The sequence below is a fragment of the Phycodurus eques genome, chromosome 1 (genome assembly GCF_024500275.1).
Source record: "Phycodurus eques isolate BA_2022a chromosome 1, UOR_Pequ_1.1, whole genome shotgun sequence".
Lineage (NCBI taxonomy): Eukaryota > Metazoa > Chordata > Actinopteri > Syngnathiformes > Syngnathidae > Phycodurus > Phycodurus eques.
The window spans coordinates 9058831-9080280 of record NC_084525.1 but is presented as its reverse complement, the minus strand read 5'-3'; the positions used below and the strand labels follow the sequence as shown (position 1 = coordinate 9080280).

General features: G+C 42.4%; 1 protein-coding gene and 1 non-coding gene across 3 annotated transcripts; both read right to left on the bottom strand.

Moving 5' to 3' along the window:
• Positions 1-344: 344 nt before the first annotated feature.
• On the bottom strand, positions 345-18966 carry lmbr1l (limb development membrane protein 1-like). 2 transcript variants are annotated; one of them, XM_061675845.1, is made up of 17 exons: positions 18772-18966; positions 10022-10106; positions 7594-7627; positions 7118-7257; positions 6754-6857; positions 6542-6665; positions 6382-6450; positions 6236-6300; positions 4855-4927; positions 4675-4764; positions 4521-4597; positions 4360-4437; positions 4207-4280; positions 3971-4061; positions 2415-2481; positions 2086-2247; positions 345-1525 (listed from the first exon to the last, which is right to left on the bottom strand). In XM_061675845.1, the coding sequence occupies exons 1-17, from the start codon at positions 18832-18834 to the stop codon at positions 1440-1442; spliced, it is 1482 nt and encodes a 493-aa protein (XP_061531829.1). In that variant the 5' UTR covers positions 18835-18966; the 3' UTR covers positions 345-1439. The 2 variants fall into 2 exon arrangements, with proteins under 2 accessions (XP_061531829.1, XP_061531838.1); XM_061675854.1 differs by lacking the exons at positions 2086-2247; positions 2415-2481.
• Positions 18967-19504: 538 nt separating this feature from the next.
• Positions 19505-19575, bottom strand: trnag-gcc (transfer RNA glycine (anticodon GCC)). Its single transcript has one exon. It is a non-coding gene; the product is annotated as a tRNA-Gly (tRNA).
• Between the last annotated feature and the right edge of the window lie 1875 nt (positions 19576-21450).

Below are 21450 nucleotides of genomic sequence, written 5' to 3'. Positions count from 1 at the left end.
TGGGGTGTTCAGGTCAAAAGTATTCTCCACTGATCAGCCTGATGCTTTTGTTACAGTGTATAAAATTCAAAGAGGCACCCAAAACCATCTTTAAAAACAAAACAATTTTATTGGTTTTTGCTCTTAAAATGACAAAATTGTTTTAAAGTAAACAATGAGCACCATTTGGCAATCTTTGAGAAGAACTCTAAAGATTCTGTATCCCAGCTGTAGCACAGTCAACAATTTAACAAAAGTGATATGGGGTAATGATGCCTGTGATCTGTCGTTTCTCCAATGCCCTTGGATATAAATAAATTTAAAAAAACAAACAAAAAAAAAACATTGTATTCCCGCTTGGGGGGGGGGGGGGGGGGGGGGAGTAAAAGGAGAACCCTACGAGCGATCTGTGCATAAAATACACTGTACAGTCAACAAATCAACAAATAAGGGAAGAAAAGGTTGAACTTGAGATACACTGCTCCCTGCTGGCCACACCAACATCTAATAACCTGCTAATACAACAGAGAAACAACTAAGCATACTAAACACATTCACACCAAGGAGAGGCAGCTGAGATTAACAATTTTTTTTAAAAATCACTGATAAAATGTGTGCTTTAACATACTGTATTGCACTTTCCCACAAAACAGTGGAATAATTCACAGTTTGGTTGGTCGAAGTCACAAGTTCCCCACAGAGACTTTCCCTTGGCCATCAATGCATAAGACACAGTGGAAAGCTTTCCTTTTGTGCATGTTTGTAAGTCAGGTAGTGACTTTGTAAACTCAAAAAAAAAAAAAAAAAATAAAAAATAAAAAAATACAAGTCTAAAGATAAATTGTTAAGAAGCTGAGACTTAGTCTTATTCCTCACAGACTGAACATGGTAGCCCGTCATCCCATTTTCTCCGTGCAACTTCCCCTTCGCCGACCGACTGTACAGCAGTCCAGGCTGCACCGCATGGAAGTCAGATTTACACTTAAAATAGTGGAACATCCTACGAGAGGAAAGTCTGGAGAAGTCACAGAGAAAACGCGAGAGACAGAGCACTTAATCCACCTGTAGCCAAAGAGGAAATTATCTCACAGCTACAGCATAACACTTCAAAATAGCTTTGTTGACTCGCATGTTTCAGAAGCCATCATTTTGTCTCCTCTATTGGGGGCTTCACTGCCCATGTAATATGGCTTTGATTCACATTCGCCCTCTTTGAGCCATAACCGCATCTCAGGTTCAAGCCATTTTTTGGCTCATGTGAACACACTTTCACATTTTGGTCAGCGATACATCTTTGAGCAAAGCCCCCCAACTGCACGGAGTCATCACCCTCGTCGCTTTGCTCTGTACAATCGATGTCGCCAGCCAGCGAAGATGGGACTATGCTGCACAATCTGAAAGGTGCGCATTTTGGCTCGATCTTATTTTTTAAAAACAAAAACAAGTTAAAAAGGTTTAAGTCACTGGATTTTGGACAGTCCACTTGCCAGCAGGAGTCTGAACGGGACAGTGGAGCGCGAGACAGTTAAGGGTAGTCGATGGAGCCCTGCAAAGGAAGAGAATATAATCATATTGTGCACAATTGTAGGGTGGAGTGCTACAAAACAGGGAAAATAGTGGTTTAGGTGAAACCAGAGTTAATTAATCATGGAACAAAAGTGAGCTGGGAGGCAATGGAAAAGAGTAAGTGAGGTGGCCTTAGCGCAGAGATGCTATCTGAACTGTAAGGAAGGGGGACTGTGTGTGTGTGTGTGTGTGTGTGTGCATGTGCGCGTGTGTGTGTGTGTGTGGGCGCACATGCTTGCTTGCTTTGCAGGCTTGTTTGTGTTGGGTGGACGGCTAATGGGTGTGTGTGCTGTGAGGGGTCTAGGGCAGTGGGCCTGAAGGTCCCCCAAGGGAATCTGACTCTCCTCCTGTCCTTTTACACTTTCCTGTAAGAATTGTATTCCTTCGGCGGAAAAGCGGCCAGCCCACGGGGAAATGGGGCCGATGCTGGGAAACACTGACAGCTATCCAAGTGCAGTCGATTTCAGCTCAAACTGCTCCTGCCATGCGGATGTACTTTCATTTTCAAATTCAAAAACCACAAATTCAAAAACCACAAACCAAATGCGTGGATGAGTTCCCTCTGCACTGCCCACGTGACTGTCTTGATCAGAGAGGCGGAGGTGAGGCCAGCAAACAGCATGTTGTACAGGAACACAGCATAAAAGTTCCCAAGCCAGTTATAGCGGCCAAAGTCTCCCAGCAGATCAAAGCGGGTGATCCCTTAGACAGGCAAGAAAAAAAACCAAAAAAAAAAAAAACCTTCATGAACCAAATTGTCAGATTTGGGTTCACCGCAAACACTACAAACGCCCTCTCGTGGCCATTATTAAAACTACAAGTGCAAAATGTCTGACTATTCTTGTGTGCGCGTTTCTTGACATCCTTACCAAGTGTACGTGAAAAGACCGGAAGTGCTGAGCTCAGGATAAGAAGTGAAACACAATTGGCAATTATCTGAAGGGCACAGAAAAATACAGCTGAGCAACAAAATGTGTTTTTTATTTGGTTACACAATACACATGGGCTCTGTGTGTGGCATACTTGGACTGGCATTAAGACATGTAATGGGGAATTAGGCTGGATTTAAATGACTTGGTTCAAGTGACAATTCTGATTGTTTGCTTCCAAGCCTTTTCCACACATGGAGAAAAAAAACAGATATTAATCTAATATCTGTCAATGAGACCAGCATAAACAAATATATCACATTTACTGCATCAGTGTGGGGCCTACTTCATCGATATGGCGATTGATGATGTACACATATGTGCGTACACCCCAACACACAGATAAACGCCCACAGGCCAGTCAATCAAAACGAAAGCACAGACCATTAAAAGTATAGTACATCATAGGGTTGACAAGGAAAATAACTGCCACATTGATCAGTGGGGGTTATCGGTTTTTAAATCATTGGGGTGATGCAATATATCATTAGTGTTATTTCAAGTCCCTGTAGCCAAATTTGAATGATTACATTTTTAAAAAATTGTCAAGTATATAAAATGAGGCTTCAAAATGAAAAATCAAGCAATTCTCTCCCCTCTTAAACACTGTGGGTTTGCCCACTGAAACCACGCTTACTCGACTGTCAATCTACTACTACTACGACATGGAAAAATATATGCTACTTTGTCTACAGATGTTTGAACCGCGAAAATATAGTCACTTAAAGCCTCCGGTGCCCGCGTACGGCCATAGTACCCTGACAACGCCTGATCTCGGAAGCTAAGCAAGGTCGGGCCTTGTTAGTATCCCCTGTGAATACCATGTGCTGTAACCTATTGTAAGGGAAGGAAAACCCTGACAGAAAACCAACTGGTCCTCCAGGTTGGGGGTTGAGCAGAAGGCCAATCACCTGCTCCTGTAAAAATTACAGAAACCGCAATTGTGGCCTTATGCGCCTCATGGAACAGAAAGCTAAAAAAAAAAAAAAAAAAAAAAATCAAAAAGGTAGCTGTAATAGATCTCAACATGTCTTCGCGGGGAAAATGAGGTGCTCTGAGACGGCGACGTTAGCGTGAAGCCACAGTCCACACACTGGCTGTCAAGTCGAACGTTAAAAAAAGCAATCCCCCTTTCCTTGCTTTGCTCTGCATGACGTGGACACTTACGGTGGACAGCAGTGCGCTCTAAAAGCAGCCACGCCAGCAGACTACCCAAAGGAAATTTTCCAGGTGTAGGGAGAGCAAGCTAACTAACTGAACATCACAATCGCGCCGGATGATGCGAACGAAGGCACCCCGGGGCCCAACTGGGCCCCAATTTAGTCGGTATTTAAAAAAAAAAAAAAAAAAAAGCTCAGATTTCACTTGAATGTAGTAGTACATACATTTTGGGCATCTAAGCATGTAGACTGTTTCAGGTGTTCATTGAATATAGACAATGATAGTGAACATAAATTTAAATATACGGTGAAAAAAACAAAACAAAAGTTTGGCACCTGTGTGAGGTTGGTATCCTGCGCACGAGGCACCAAGCCGGTGAAAAGAGGTGAACTATAGAATCCAACTACCGATGACACCATTAGATAGCTGTCTTTATTAAGGACAACACAGAAATTCTGAGTTTTTTGAGCACGTAAAAATACGGCCCCACACCATGCATCACAAGACATAAAACAGGCAGCAGGTTACAAAAGATACTGCATAATCATAATGCCATCGTATTAAAGGATACAGTATAAGGACTACTTGAACTGCTGCACCCAGTGAGCCAAACATGGAGAAGGAGGCCATCCCAAGGTGAGGATCCTGAATGCACAAAGAACAGCCATCATTCAGTATGCATGCACCACTTGCTGCAAAACAAAATCTCGCACTCAATCCTTACTTCCATTCCTCTGGGCATAGCAGTCTCATCAAAGAGCAACTCCAGCACATTAAAACAGACCATCAGGACACACAAAACCTGAAGAGACAAAAATATTACACAGGGTCCCATTAGCTGCCTGAATAAATGGCTTAACAGCCTGGGCGAACATAAATATTTACTGTGAGAGCGAGGAGCGTAAGCATAGCCAGTGGATAACCCAAGTTTCTCTGCCACGGCGAAGCTTTCCTCCACGTCTCTGTATGGACATAAAGAAACCCATTAAAGAAAACAATGACTGTACATTATAAACGCTGGTGGAAAGGTGAAACACACCCAAGGCTAAACGCTTTGTTCGGACTGCTTGGTGCTCTTTCTTCATCGCCTCAATGTTCAGCTTGACCCAGCACGATTGAGGACTGCCACCTTCAACCAGACAAAACACACACCTTGAAATGTACTTTTTAAATAATTTTTCTTCCATTTTAAAACAAAAATTTTGAGGGTGCTACTCACACTTCAGTTTCCTGGAGAGCGAGTCCTCCTCAAATGTGGTGCAGCTGAGGGCATCGTCGACATCTTCGAACAGCTGAGGGAGATCAGACAAATCAGTCGCTAAGTAGATGTTCAAGGCTGAACTGTGCACAGCAAGATTCACAGTGACATTTGTGCTCACGGACCCTGGCTACCGGTATACATTTTCAGCAAGTTCACACATTAAACCAACAAGGGTGGGACTCAAAGAGTGGTACTATATTGTTCCATTGTAATTCTTCTTCAGTTTTTGTTTCAAGATAAATAGAGGTGGAGGCGGGGCGTGTAATCCAGATGTCACAGCATATTAAAAACGGAAAATAGCCATGAAGTGTGTCATTGGACAACGGCATAGGTATTTGATCACTCACTCCTATCAAACCAATATGTAGTGAAATGTAGTATGAATACAATGCTGTTAAAAAGTATTGGCCCCCTTTCAATTCTTATATTTTTGCATAGTTACTCCACTTAAATGTTTAAGATCATGAAACAAATGTAAATAGATAAATGTAACCCAAGGGAACTTAAAATGCTGTTGTTAAATAGTGATTTCCTTAAAGGGGGAAAAAAAAAAAATATTCAAAGTTACCTGGCCCTGTGTGAAAAAGTAATTACCCCCCTTGTTCAATTATGAATTAAATGTGGTTAATCACAATTTTTGGTTAATTTTGAGTGATCACACTGAAATCTGATTAGCTCCAGACCTGTTCAATCAAGAATCTGTCCCGACAAAATCAAGTCTGACAGAAGATCTAAAAAAGCTGCAACAAAATGACACGATCCAAAGAAATTCCAGAACAGTCAAGAAATAAAGTAATTGACATCTGTCAGTCTGGAAAGGGTTACAAACGCCATTTCTAAAGCTTTAGGATTCCAGTCAATCATACGGAGAGCAATTATCCTCACATGGAGAAAACATGGAACAGTGGTGAACCTTCCCAGGAGAGGCCGGCCTACAATGATTACCCCAACAGAACAAAAATGACACATCCAGGAGGCCACAAGGGAACTTAGGACAACTTCTAATGAACTGCAGGCATCCCTTGCTTCAGTTAAGGTCCGTGTTCAGGACACAACAATAAGGAAGGGACTGGGCAAAAATGGCATCCATGGCAGAGTTCAAAGGCAAAAACGCTTCACTTAATATTTTTGTTTTCTTGAATAAATGAAATCACCATTTAAAAACAGCATTTTAAGTTCATTTGAGTTATATTTGTCTGTCATTTACATTTGTTTGCTGATCTTAAACATTAAAGTGGGGAAACTATGTAAAAATATAAGAATTTGAGAAGGGGGCCAATAGTTTTTCACTAAACTCTTATCAAGTATGGCTTTATGCATGTATGGCCTTTTCACTCACCCGAGGTTTAACCAGCAGACTGCCTGTTACATTGAACATTCGAGACAGCCCAAAAGGTGTGCACACTGAGGATAGCAAAAACACACAGGCTATGTGATAAAATACATCAACAATAAAGGTGAAACCAGAATGTGAGTGAGACCTACACAGGAGCAGCAGTACTCCAAAAAGAGAGATGCCAGAGTACAAGTAGGGAAGGTAATACTCCCACAGGTCTGCAATTCACAAGTACAGTTGGGCAGACGTTCATGTAAAACGTTGTCACGGACGAAATAGGTACAGTATATTATTACACAGGTGACTCACCATAGAGGCTCTTCCTGGCCATGTTGTCGTGGAGAAGGGCTGATGCAACCCACACAATGCCCAAAACCAGGAGCGCTAGCAGCAACAACAGGACAACTGCTTCATATACTCGTGCCATCACTCCCTTCACACATAACATTTGTCTGTTAGCAATTTAAGTACAGATGCCATCAGGTTCAATATGTACTGTTTATTCAGAGATGCTCTATTACCTTCTTGGACCCGACAAACCCCTCAGACTCAGTGAAGAAGTAGGCAAATGGCATGAGGAAGACCAGGGACAAATTAGAGAAAAGGAACACCAAGTTCCACAACCCTGACAAAAGAGGCAGTGAAACGTTTGAGCAATAGGTTTCCTTGCAGTTCCACAGTACACCACTGAGAGGCATACTTTTTCTATTTGTTGAAACTACTCATGTCGACTAGAAACGAAGATAAACTTTTTAAGGTACAGTACAGTACATCAAAACAACGGGAGACACGCTTCACTTTTGGCCTTTAGGTATTCCCTTAAATTGTTTAGTTCATTACAGTTTCTGATGCTTTGGAATATAAGGATATGAATATAAAAATTACCATGGATGAGAGATCCATTGAGCCATTGCATGTAGTAGCTCTGTGGGAAGGTGAGCAGCACCTCATTAGACAGAATAGAGATGGGGAGAAGTAGCACCGCACAAACTGCAACTGACAGTGTGAATGTACACAACCACAGCCTGGGGGAGGAGAGGAGTAGGATTGTTAGACAAAAGTATTACTCTGCTAAAGCCGTGGTTTTTTTTATTTTAGACAGGTCTGGCAGAGCAGCATAGGTGAAAGTCCAACTAAGATGGACCGCATAGGCAAGATGACAGTGCCAGCGTGTAGGGACAAAGGGCAAAGGAATACTAGACTGTTCCTATCACAATCAACAGCCACACATACACACAACAACACACTCGACCAGACAATAAACTTAGAGCATGCACCTCTCTCACACGGACACCAATCAACGTGAGTGAGGGACAACAGATTGCCCCGAGTCAGTTAATCATTACAAGTTTTTCACTCACGCAATTTTGTTGACAGTTGCATCCTCAATATCATCTGAAAGAAGGGACAGCAACACCTTTCATTAATTTAATATTCAAAACAAAATCCTGTTTCTCAGTTTAAAGAGATCATTTTGAATGCATCTTTAAAAATAGAAATAACGTCTGAGTCTTTATTGACATGACAAATGTAAAAATCTGAAGGTGTGTGAACTCAAACCTCCTGTATGCATAGCGGATGTATGAGGTTATAGTTCTAAGTAGTTAAGTTATCATAGCAGCGGTCCAAACAGTAATGGAAAAAAAAGCAAAAGTTGTCACTGGCCTCCAAGCGGGGCGTGAGGGAGGGTTTTTTGGAACATTCTGTCCAAGTATGTTTGGAGTCTCCAGTAAAAGTTATTATTAAAACAGCAAAACACTTCATGCCCTTACATACAGATAACTCTCCATATTTGAACCCCATGAAAGAATAGAGATTTAAAATTGTACTGTATGAAGAGCAATGTACACATGTCTGGGGAGCAAAAAGAAGTTATTGACCCCTTAACTCTCACAAACAATGCCAGAGCATAGCATTGCTCATGTGGTATTTAGCTGCAGGGCTACACTGCTCTGTATGGGTTTGTGTGCAGGCAGATATCAACAACACACAAGTCCACAGCAGAGCCTAGAGTCCTAGCCTGTTGGACATCCTACATCTGCTTTCAGTGAGGGAAAGTTATTGAATTGGTTATGTAACCGCCTGCCCCGTAAACCCAAAGAAATGGAAACAGGGTTTTTGCACTTCGACAACAAAAACGAACACGCAAACGTAGTGCCCATCCAAGTCAATCAAAAACAGCAATTGAAACCATTATATCTCACACGTGTGGAATTGAAATGTTGCCGCTCTCTTTTTGAAATGTTTGATCAAATGTAAAATGTCAAAACAACACTATGTTTTGATCACAAGTGACAAGCTTATGAGCTAGCGTGCGAAAGTAACGAAAAAGTGTATGGCTCTACTTAGCTCGTTCTCGTATCAAACGTTACAACAGATTAAATTCAAATATAGCGGCAGAAGCGCAGTTATTTGCTTACAAAAAGCTGCTCAGTCAATACTGGCAAATATTCCTAACAAACCACTGACAAATGAACTAAAACAAGAAGTAGAAATCCACCAAACTAAAAACAGGGCTATGCTGAAACACTAACAAATGCTGGACAAAAGCCTTCAACTTTGTGATTTGCTCGTTGAAAAAAAACATCAAGATGCTTTTGTCAATGTAAAAGGAGCCTGAAGCTAAACGTCTGAAGTACAACTTGGTGTTTGTCTTGGAACAACATTCTTCACCACCCTTTCCTTGTCTTGATCCACATGGGTAGTGCCTGGAGACAGAGCTGCATGACACCAAACACACCTTCTGGCCTGTCAGTGTTCTATCCACACGCTCAGCCATGGCAATATGTACACATGGGTTAAATTTATATTCACGCAAACATTGCAAAGTCCTATAGATAATAATTTAGAACTGTATAGTACTGTGCATAAGGAATAACGTGCATGGCTGGGTTTTATGACATTTTCTGTGCCCGATGAATGTTCTAATCTATTGTGCTGAAAATTAGACTCCATCTTCTTTCAACACAGTAAATAGACTAAACCTTGTATCAAAGATAGTGAAGAACACCTGTGCTCGCTTGAAACGTACAGCCTTTGGATTCTGTGCAAAAACTCACCCCAACTTTCCTGTCTAACTCACAATTCTACTCTTGCATGTGTCATACTTTTGAATTTGTACATCGACTTTCAAACTGCCTGTCCAAGCAGCTTTTCCCTGTGCCGATGGACTGTGTCAACGGGACCAACACGAAACAGGGGGCAGAAGGCAACCCACAAACCTCCCTGCTTCAGAGGGGAATGGTGGCTGTGTGAAAGGGAACAGTGGAAAGTCAGGAATGAGGCATAACATTGTTTCGGGGATTTTTTAAATCTAAAATACAATTTGTTTTCCTTGGCTGCTCCAACTCTTATTATGCTACATTTGTAATAGAATTTTTCCCCAAGAGAAATGCATGTAGTTGGAAAGAGTTAATGTAAAAGAAGTCACTGAGGGTCTTAAACATCCTAAAAGCCTTAACAAAAATTTAGACATCCATTATCAAGTTGGGCATCAGGAACCAGCCCAGTTAAGCAAATCACAGTATCTGTGATATACAATGCAAATGTATACCCTATTGTTGGGGAGAGGAGCGAATTGCAAACAGCATTGGCTCCCCTCCCCCCAAAGATGGGTGCTTTGCAGACTGGTCTAACCCCAATGTAGACACATTGTTTGAGGGTTTTATAACATACTTCCTGTCAATCAGCGAGCGAAGACTCCTAATATGTGTCCAACTGATCAGGAATGGTTAAAGAAAGGCTGTGCATCATCTCCACATAATGCCAAAATTTAAAGGTTTCACTTACCAGTGACAAACTCTGCAGTCTTCTTGAACCGTGCAAGTATGAGGTAGGACATTACGTAGAGGCACGTAAACAGGAGTACACAGATCTGCCCAAGACACAGAAAGACATGACATTTGAGGAACAGCCACTACAGAAAGGGAATCAAGTATACAAAATGCCCTGTACTGTACTTTCATAAACAAAACATTTTTGCTGACTCCAAGCCTTATTCAGGCAACGGATATATGGCACTGATGTCAACAGAATCCAGAGGGACAAAAAGACAGACACACATTTATTAGTCTAGACAATTTTGTTTTGTACATTTTAAAATACAAACGTGGACTACACTAAAAACAAAACACCGGTAGACCGAGTATGTCCGCAAAGGCTTGGACAGACAGATGGAGCCAGAGGATTATCACCTCATTATAACATAAGACCTCAAAATGGGTGACAGTATTGTACAAGAGAGCTTAAGAGTGAAACGAGGGTTAATATACCAAGTAATGATAGGCTGTTTGACATAAGACTGCCAAATATGTAGGTCAAATCTATCGTTCATGCTCTGTCGGCTGATTAATCGCATCATTTTACCCCCGCAGAATGAGGAATACACTTGTGCAGAAGTTTTTCCTGAGGCCTGTTTCTTAAACCAACACATCTTTAAGAAGGCCTCTAATTTGGTTAGGTGCCTAAGGGAGAACTGAAAACCTACAATCACCTGAACAGTGTTTAAACACACTCAACTGGATTTCCAAATTTGTCTCTCACCGAATGAAAAATAAGTTACCTCATTACAGCAAACAAGCCTAATATCAAGTTTAGAAATGCATCCTAATCAAGACTGTGGAAAACAGTCTGTGTGGCTGCAGCATACTGTATGTAGGCATCCCATTAAACTGAACACCAAGTTCCCGCATAAATGGCATGATTGACAACACTTGGTACGACAGATAAAGTATTACACAACAGCTACAACAGTACTTTCCACGATTAAATGTCTGTAGTCTTAATGGCCATTCACAGCACAAAACAAAACTGTTCTTTTGGTAAAAACAAAATACAAGTAGTAGGGAGATAGCATTTCATGAGACTAATGAAAAAAATAGAACTGGGTAGCTTTAAACTGCAAAAAATTAGTCTCCAACTAAGGTAAATTCAGAACTGTAGCTATTGTTGCTTTACATGTCCTGATTACAAAACATAACAGATTTATAAATTCTTATCACAGGTGATAGAAAAATTAAGCCATTTTGACAAGTCACAACATTTAAGGAAATAAAACAAAAGCAACAGGATTACCTCAAGAAACGGCCAAATATCATTACTGGGGTAAAAACAATTTCTGGTGTAGCATAATAACGTCAGTGGAACACACTCAAGAGTAAACGTTTTGCAGAGCTCTGATGTTTCTGTAGGAAGCGTTACAGCATCAACTATCACACTATAAAGCGAAAACATTGGCCACATCTAACCTAATTATGGAGACAGTTTATGTAAAATTTTACAATGTATGACTGTTTACATACAGTGAAAGATTGTTTTGGGGGTTGGACCCCTCCTTTGATTTGAGGCGCATGACAGTGACCCACTTTAGAACAGAGACAAATGAACACAAAGGAGATGACATCTGTGAAATGTGTGGTGGACAGGAACAGGAAAACATTCTTTGCTTTGTGTAGTTTAAAGTAGGATGGGAATTTACAAGAATCCACCGAGTCCAATTCCATTATCAATCTGATTCCTTATTGATTCTCATTGGGGGAGAAAATGAAGTAATACAAATGATGTCATTATCCTTATACAGTAGATGTCATTATATATGATGATTCTGCATAGTGCTGTGCGATACGGTCAACATTTTATATCCCGATATAGGTAATTTTATATCCTGACAACAATATACTGTATATTCAATCCTGATACAGTATTTCCATTTCAATTTACATGAACTTAATGACTATTTTCAGATTTTTTCTCCATTTATAAAACATTTTATATACTGTGTATATATATATATATATATATATATATATATATATATATTTATATTTTTTTTTATAAAAGAAATGAAACTACATCCATCCATCCAGTTTCTGTACAGATTATCCTCACTAGGGTAGAGCGTACACCCAACTGGTCACCAGCCAATCGCAGGGCACACAAACAAACAACCATTTGCACTCACATTCACATCTATGGGCAATTTAGAGTCTTCAACCAACCTACCATGCATGTTTTTGAGATGTGGGAGGAAACACACGCAGGCACGGGGAGAACATGCAAACTCCACACAGGCGGGGCTGAGATTTGAACCCCGGCCCTCAGAACTGTGAGGCAGATGTGCTAACCAGTCGTCCACAGTGCCGCCAATAAAAATACAATACAATGCAAAATATTCAGAGGCAAAACATAATTCAAAATAACCAGTAGCATAACCAGGTTTCAAGGATTGTACATAGTGTACTAAATTTTAATGTAGTGTAACATACAGGCCTCTCCTTGAGCCTGTCACCTTATCGTGGTGGAGGGGTTTGTGTGTCCTAATGATCCTAGGAGCCAAGTTATCTGGGACTTTATGCCCCTGGCAGGGTCACCCATGGCAAACACGTCCAAGGTGAGGGACCAGACAAAGCACAGCTCCAAAAACCCCTATGATGACAAACAATTCAGGAAGACGTTTTCCCTTGCCCGGACACGGGTCACCCCTCTGGAGCCAGGCGTGGAGGTGGGGCTCAAAGGAGAGCGCCTGATGGCCGGGCCACCCATGGAGCGAAAGGGTAACGAGGGTCCCCCGTTCCCATGTGCTCACCACCTGTGGGAGGGGTCGGGTGCAGTGTGAGCTGGGCGGTGGCCGAAGGCAGGGACCTTTGCGATCTGATCCCCAGCTACAGAAGCTGGCTCTAGAGACATTTTAATGTTTGATGAAAAAAGTGAGGACATTACATATGGTGCAATTATTAAAATATGAAACATATATTACATATCAGATAGTACGTGGAATGTCCCCTCTCTGGCAGGGAATGAGCCCGAGCTGGTGTGTGAGGTCAAGAGGTTCCGACTAGATATAGTCGGGCTCGCCACCACGCACAGCTTGGGCTCTGGTACCAGTCCTCTCGAGAGGGGTTGAACTCTCTTACACTCTGGAGTTGCCCACAGTGAGAGGCGCCAAGCAGGTGTGGGTACTTATTGCCCCCCAACTCGGTGCCTGTACGTTGGGGTTCACCCCGGTGGACGAGAGGTTAGCCTCCCTCCGTCTTCGGGTGGGGGGGGGGTCCTGAATGTTGTTGTTGTTTGTCAGAATCCCCTGTCAGAAGGAGTTCCAACTCCCACCTCCAGCAGAACTTCACCCACGTCCCGGGGGAGGCGGGGGACATTGGGTCCGAGTGGACCACGTTCCGCGCCTCTATTGCCGAGGCGGCCGACCGGAGCTGTGGCCGTAATGTAGTCGATGCCTGTCGTGGCGGCAATCCGTGGACCTGTTGGTGGGCACCAATGGTGAGGGATGCCGTCAAGCTGAAGAAGGAGTCCTATCGGGCCTTTTTGGCCTGTGGCAGCTGATGGGTGCCAAGCGGAATGCAGCTTTGGTGGTCACTGAAGCAAAAACTTGGGCATGGGAGGAGTTTGAGGCCATGGAAAAAGACTTTTAGACGGCTTTGAGAAAATTCTGGTCCACCATCTGGCGTCTCAGGTGGGGAAAGCAGTGCACCACCAACACTGTGTATAGTGGGGATGTGGCGCTGCTGACCTCGAGCCGGGACGTTGTGAGTCAGTGGGGAGAATACTTCGAAGACCTCCTCAACTCCACCGACACGCCTTCCCATGAGGAAGCAGATTCTGTGTTCTCTGAGGTCGGGCTCTCCTATCTCTGGGGTTGAGGTCACCGAGGTAGTTAAAAAAACTCCTTGGTTGCAAGGCCCCGGGGGTGGATGAGATTCTCCCGGAGTTCCTAAAGGTTCTGAATGTTGTGGGGGTGTCTTGGTTGACACACCTCTGCAACATCGGGGACAGTGCCTCTGGATTGGCAGACTGGGGTGGTGGTCCCCCTTTTTTTGAAAAGGGGGACTGGAGGGTGTGTTCCAACTACAGGGGGAAATCAGACTCCTCAGCCTCCCCGGTAAGGTCTTTTCAGGGGTGCTGGAGAGGAGGGTCCGCCGGCAAGTCGAATCTCAGATTCAGGAGGAGCAGTGCGGTTTTCGTCCTGGCCGTGGAACAGCTCTACACCCTCGGCAGAGTCCTCAAGGGTGCATGGGAGTTCGCCCAACCAGTCTACATGTGTTTTGTGGACTTGGAGACGGTGTTCGACAGTGTCCCTCGGGGAGTCCTGTGGGGAGTGCTTCGGGAGTATGGGGTACCGAACCCCCTGATACGGACTGTTCAGTCCCTGTACGACCGGTGTCAGAGCTTGGTCCACATGGCCGGCAGTAAGTCGGACTCGGCCAAGGCTGCCCTTTGTCACCGATTCTGTTCATACCTTTTATGGCGTAGAGGGGGTCCGGTTTGGTGGCCTCAGAATTGCATCTCTGCTTTTTGCAGATGATGTCGTTCTGTTCGCTTCATCAAGTAGTGAACTCCAATTCTCACTGGAGCGGTTCGCAGCTGAGTGTGAAGCGGCTGGGATGAGAATCAGCACCTCCAAATCTGAGACCATGGTCTTCAGTCGGAAAAGGGTGGCATGCCCTCTCCAGGTCGGGGATGAGATCATGCCCCAAGTGGAGGAGTTAGAGTATCTTTGGGTCTTGTTCATGAGTGAGGGAAAAATGGAATTGGAGATCGACAGGCGGATCAGTGCAGCGTCTGCATTGATGCAGACTTTGTATCGGTCCGTTGTGGTAAAGGAGGAGCCAAGCCGAAAGGCGAAGCTCTCGATTTACCGGTCGATCTACATTCCTACCCTCACCTATGGTCACGAGCTGTGGGTCAAGAAAGAACAAGATCCCGGATAGAAGTGGCCGAAATGAGTTTCCTCCGCAGGGTGTCCTGTCTCTCCCTTAGAGACAGGGTGAGAAGCTCGGTCATCCGGGAGGATGTCAGAGTAGAGCTGCTGCTCCTCCACATCAAGAGGAGCCAGATGAGGTGGCTGGGGCATGTTTTTAGGATGTCTCCCGGACGCCTCCCTGGTGAGGTGTTCCGGGCAAGTCCCACCGGGAGGAGATCCTGGGGACGACCCAGGACACGCTGGAAAGACTACGTCTCTCAGCTGGCCTGGGAACACCTCGGGATCCCCTCAGAAGAGCTGGAGGAAGTGGCTGGGGAGAGGGAGGTCTGGGCTGCTAAAACTACTGCCCCTGTGACCCGACCTCGGAAAAGTGGTAGAAAATGGATGGATGGATGGAAACATACAGTATTGTTTAGATCCACCGAGCGAACACCAAACACCAAAAAGTCTCAAATAAGTGGAAATAAACTGTCAATAAATGTTTTGGGGATTGGCTCCCCCTAAAAAAAAAAAAAAAAAAAAAAAAAAAAAAAAAAAAAAATCTGCGACTTGGTTAATCTGCAGGTGCCAAACCACGAGTATGCAAGGGTCCACTGTAACATTTCTTTAGAGTGATGCAGTCAATCAACGCAAGAGGAATCGATAAGCAGAATCATCAGGCGAGGAAACAAAACCAAAAAAAAAAAACTTCTGGTAATAGAATTACTGGGAACGGGTTCTTTTAATTTCCCAATCATATTTAAATTATGCGTCACCAAATCTCCTTTTGCGTGTCACAAACAGCACGTCAGCTCCCAGATCTTATTGTGATTTTTTCCCCCATCAGACATCCTTCTTGATCTCTCGCCAGGTATAGGGTGTGGGCGGCTCCGGAATCTACTTCAATAAATTACTACTAACATTCTCTTTGGTACATTGAGTACCTCTCACAAGGAAGTAGAGTTCTTGGTTGTGTGTTGTTTCTGTGTTTTTGTCACTTGTTTTCGGTTAAATCTGTGGTGGCAAACTGAGACCAGGAAACCCCCATTTAGTGGTACACTCACAATAGGCAATGCAAACCATGCTTGACACCTAAAGTACAGATTTTTTTTTAAAAAAAAATTTTTAAACCAGTGTGAGCCATCCATGGTGTACTCAAGCGTGATTGGACTAGGTAGGCTGGGGTATGACACAGACTTCTACAAAAGCACAAGTTTTACTGAGTGGTTAGCCCATGTTGCACTTTAAGCAATGTTTTTACAATCAAGTCAGCCATACAGCCAGTCAGCAAATTATCCTTGCTTGGTGTTGGCTTTAGTTTGTGTTAATGTTTGAGAAGAAGGTAACTAATTACAATTACACGTGAAAAGCGTGAGGGGGGAAGGCAAAATACAGGACAGAATCTCAGTCAGGAATGTGGGAAATATGCAAACTCTACATGGAAAGGCCAGCCAGCTGGCAGGTTCAACTTCAGAACTTGTCGCTGAGAGGAAACAGAGCCAACTATGTCTAAATGAATTTAATCTATTCATAACAAGGGTAAAAATGGACATTCACTTCCTGGAATAAAGTGCTGCTATTATTGTGTGTAACTGGAACTGGTGGTAATTAGCGCAAATTATTTCACTGTGCTACAACGTCATATTGCAATGACAAATTCATTTGAGAGTAGACACTATGTACATCAAAAGGCGCATAATGATTAATGAACTGTATTATAATTAATGTCTAATAAATGTAAACTGCTGTGACCACAAGAAGTATTGTTAACATCACTACGGTTGCGTGTGTTGAGAAGCCAAGTAAAGTATAACCTTGAATTAGATATCATATAACTCCAAATGTGTCAAACTATGCTTTGGCTATTTGAAAAATTAGAAGGAAACAAGATACTTTTTTCACTTATAAAAATCAGTCAAAGCAGCAAACAATTATATTGCAATTAAACTAGAAGTCCTCACTTGAGTGTCGTCATTATAGAACACTGGCACATTTATTACTTTGGGGTCCGCCAAGATGTGGGTCATTCTCTTTTTAAGACGCACTCTTTTTGTTACCCACTAGCATAGTATCTGCTCTTCACATACAGGTATAATTGTTCTTGGGGTGGTTGTTGCATACTTAAGCTATTAATTTGATTTATAAACAGTAGCCCTTGACACAGAGAGGACTCACAACGTACTTGACATAGTTAACATACAGTCATGCCTTTACAGAATCACAATAATTTACATTTTATACACCCCCACCCACAAACCAATCAAACTTAAAAAAATCCCAACAAATAAAAAAAACTAATCTTACTGGAATGCCTGTCGAAGCTTTTCAACTTCTTTTTACAAATGCCCACAGCTATTGGCACCAAAGGAAATGCATATCACAATTTGGGGGGGGGGAAAGGGACTGCAAGACGCTATCATAATCACGTATAAGGATATTGAGTAAAATACCACAGTGACCTGACAATACAATAATGGTATAAAACTAATAATACTTTAATCAATGAATACAATTTTACATGTATAGTTCTGCAGTTTTTCCCTCTACCTTTATTGAGCCAAGGCACATATTTTCTTCAGTGGCTCTCACTGGGCCTGTATAGTTGAACACATTGCTGATATACTGTACCCCATAAACATAACTTATTCTCATTACAACAACTTAATCTTTTGTTATGAATGGTAACGGGTTAATTGTACCTTCTGCCATCTAGTGGAATTGTTCTGCCCGTCAATATATATTGCTGGCACAGGTAGATAAAGATAAATACATTGGTGCTATGACATAAGACTCCAATGACTTACACGTTTCTCAATATACAAGCAGTCACTTGACCAATATTTTGTCTTGAGTTACGAGCTAAATTTGAGAAACAAGTCCACTTGAGATCCCTACCGCTAGTCTGCTAGATGGCGACAGCACACGTCACAACGTCCAGCCACAATCAATTCACATTGGTTTCCTTGCAGGCGAAGGAAAATGGCAGTTGTGGGCAGTAATACGCCATTAAACTGGTTTGCCAATGGACTCCACAAAAGAAGAACAAGGAAGGACAATACACTACATACAGTTGTACTTTGTGTTTGCATTTTCTGAGTGTGCACATTATGTGGGGAGCATCTATTGTGTTTTTATACAGTACAATACTGTGAAGTACAATATTTCATATTAAAAACATGTTTACATTTTCTTGTTTTTGAACAGATTAAATTAATTTCATTTGCATTCATTTCAGTGGGGAAAGATGCGAGTTTAGAACACATTAAACTCGAGGCATCATTTTTTTTTCTCTCCTATTATAAGTGAAAGTGGTTTGGAATAACTGTTGTAGTACTGTGTTGACAACATGGTATCTCGTAGTACCTTTTCGGACTTAAAGGTCATCTGTGTGCCCTGCTGTAAGTGTGGCTCATATTTATCAGCACATGATACAAGTAAGGACAAATAGGAAAAGAGCAGAAGTGGTGTCAAAAGCAAGAGACGATGGGGACACGGAGCCACTCCATTTCCTATCAAACCAGCTGCATCCGCGCGCGCGCGCGCACACACACACACACACACACACACACACACACACGCGCGCGAGCGCGCGCACACACACACACACACACACACGCACGCACACACACGCGCGCGCGCGCGCACACACACACACACACACACACACACGATAAGGCGCCCGGTCGAATTCACTTAGCACTCACATTTCACCATCGGTTAAAGTGAAAGCTTAAAAGGGCCACGCAAGCGATTCTGAATGGCTTAAAATGAAGCAGCTTCATGTGCGATACCGCATTGTTTGTTTGTTTGTTGTCCTTATCATGGAAAGTTCCGTGAACACAACACTTACGATGGTCTCCCGGACACGATTGTGGAAAAGTTGCTCCCTCACCGACACGTCGTCCGTTTCCATCCTCCGACACCATAACAAAACAAAATGTCGGGTTCAGAAGCCCTGAAGCTGGCGTCGTCAAAATGTCAAAAGACGGTGCATCTTGTCAGGAACGCCGCGGTCGGAACGTGTAGCAGCCGCGGCTCAATGCGCTACTACTAGCACGCTGCTACTCTGCTCACTTAAAAGCCGGGGGCGGGGCTAATACTCAGGTAGCTGTCAATCATCATCATGGAACTCCACTTCGTCAAAAAAGATGCGGATGTGCGTTGACTTCATACCAGGGCCCGCCCGAGCCAATGCGGAGCCCTGGGCGGCATTTTATTAGGAGCGCCCCTTCATCTGCGATCACACGCTTCAACAACAACACATTTAGCAAGTAAAATAGTATTTAAAATAAATTCATTACTATAATTTAACAAGAAGAAGAATTATTGTCATGAACATGCATGCATGAACACGAAATTTGTTCTTTGCATTTTACCCATCACAGTGAACAGACACACTTGTTAGTGGAACACACTGGAGCAGGGGGCAGAAGTTCAGGGTATCAGTGTCTTGCTAAAGGACATCACAACCGTGAGTCCGGTAGGTGTTGGAAGATGGTCTGGTCGGGTTTCAAACCTACGTCGCTCACGCTGCCAGGCAATGATCTTAACCATTGGTCCACGGCTATCGAAAAAGTAAACCTTGCATTGGCCGGGAATCGAACCCGGGCCTCCCGCGTGGCAGGCGAGAATTCTACCACTGAACCACCAATGCTCGTTAGAAACCGCTACTGTACATTGGCCAATGGACACTACAATGGCTCACTACAAAGTTAAAATGCATTTTACCGTGAGATTTGAACGAGTATAATAAATATTTAATTAACATTTTTTTTAATTATTATTATATGAGGCGGCACAGTGTACGACTGGTTAGCATATCTGCCTCACAGTTCTGAGGACCCGGGTTCAAATCTGGCCTCCCCTGTGTGGAGTTTGCATGTTCTCCCCGTCCTTGTGTGGGTTTTCTCCAGGTACTCCAGTTTCCTCCCACACCCCAAAAACATGCATCGTTGGTTAATTAAGGATAGTTGGGATAGGCTCCAGTACACCTGCGACCCTAGTGAGGATAAGCGGTACTGAAAATTAATGAATGAATGAATGAATTATTATATTAATACATATTATATTAATGTATGCAATACAGCAAAAACTAACTGGAATTGAATTACTTTTATAACACGTTACACCTAATTCTGCATTTATGAACGCTATAACGTTCAGTAAAATAGGCTGGGAGTAAGTTTCGTGTCTATTGGGCTGATCACGTGCCTTAAATGTTGATGTGTATCACGTGCTGAGCTCTCAACACCAGTTTCATTGTCATGATCCAAAGTCCAATCTGTTGTAACAACATGCAGCAACTTCAATGGTAGCAGGACTGAAAAGGATTGATCATCTCAAGGATTTAAAGATTTGGACTCAGTAAGTAAAATAAAAAAAAAAGATAATTGGCAAGTATATTATAAAACATTTGACTAACATTAGTTAAAAACTATGGTGATGTCATCAAAATGTATCAGTTTGTGTGAAGCACTGTCTTGCTGCTGTTTTTTTTTTTTTTTTAATGTACAGTGGTGCCTTGAAATACGAATGACCCGAGTTTTTCAAGATACTGTATCAGTCGTAATTTTTTTTGCTTTGACTTGCAAAGAAGAATTTGAGATACAATCACTGTATGATGGCAGTGAACACAACTCAACTCACTTCACACCAAACAGCAGTTTGGCTGATACAGTTCTTCAGAAAAGAGTCTTCAAGCTATTCAATGCCACTCTCAGTTGAAATTTACTGGCAAACTAAACATAAAACAAAGAGAATTACCACTTGTGTATTTAAACAACCACATAGCTTTGCCTTACGCTAACAAATAATGAAAAATGCCACACAGGGGCAAACGAATAGCATTAGTCTGATCGTGTTGTAACCCTTTAAGCGACTGATATTTGAAAACAAAAGGTGGAGCAACATGTAGACAGACAATACAAGAAGTCTCACAGACATGTATTCTTTATCCTTTGTGAAAAATTATTACTGTAGCTAACTGAGCCTGTTGTGAAACTCTTCTCCGTGTGTTTCTCTATATATACTGCCCTCAGGTGGCCCAGGTGCGCACACCAGAAGGAGCAGCACAATGTGTTTTAAAATGAAGGGAAAATGTGGCAAAATTTTTTTAATTCTTTCTATTTGATTTAATTATAAAAAGTTCTTTATGTTTTTATAAACTTCAAAATCCTAGAGTGCTATTTTTTGTAATTAAAAAATATGTTCAAAAAATGTTTTTGGGGGGGCTGGAACAGACTAATGTTATTTCCATTAATTTCAAAGGGGAAGGATGATTTGAGATACGGTTGGTTTAGAAGTAAAATATATAGTAAATGTTACACAGAATACATTTTAACACACATACTAATACAACGCTGCTGAGAGAACACCTAGCTATATTGTTGCAATAAAAAAGACTGTTTTCATCACATTCATATGGTTTAGACTTTAAAATGAGACTAAACTTGAGTGTCTCCTCCCCACAGGTACTAATTGAGTATGTCTAACTCTCAGTTGCACTGGCGGTGATCACAGCGGTCACAAG

What these genes read in the sequence shown, in the direction of transcription:
- lmbr1l (XM_061675845.1), bottom strand. Translation starts at nt 18,834, where the DNA reads ATGGAAACGGACGACGTGTCGGTGAGGGAGCAACTTTTCCACAATCGT. An exon ending in GTCTGCTGGTTAAACCTCGG is followed by an intron (nt 4,928 to 6,235) that starts GTGAGTGAAAAG and finishes GATCTCCCTCAG; the next exon opens with CTGTTCGAAGATGTCGACGA. An exon ending in TTACGCTCCTCGCTCTCACA is followed by an intron (nt 4,438 to 4,520) that starts GTAAATATTTAT and finishes TTGTCTCTTCAG; the next exon opens with GTTTTGTGTGTCCTGATGGT.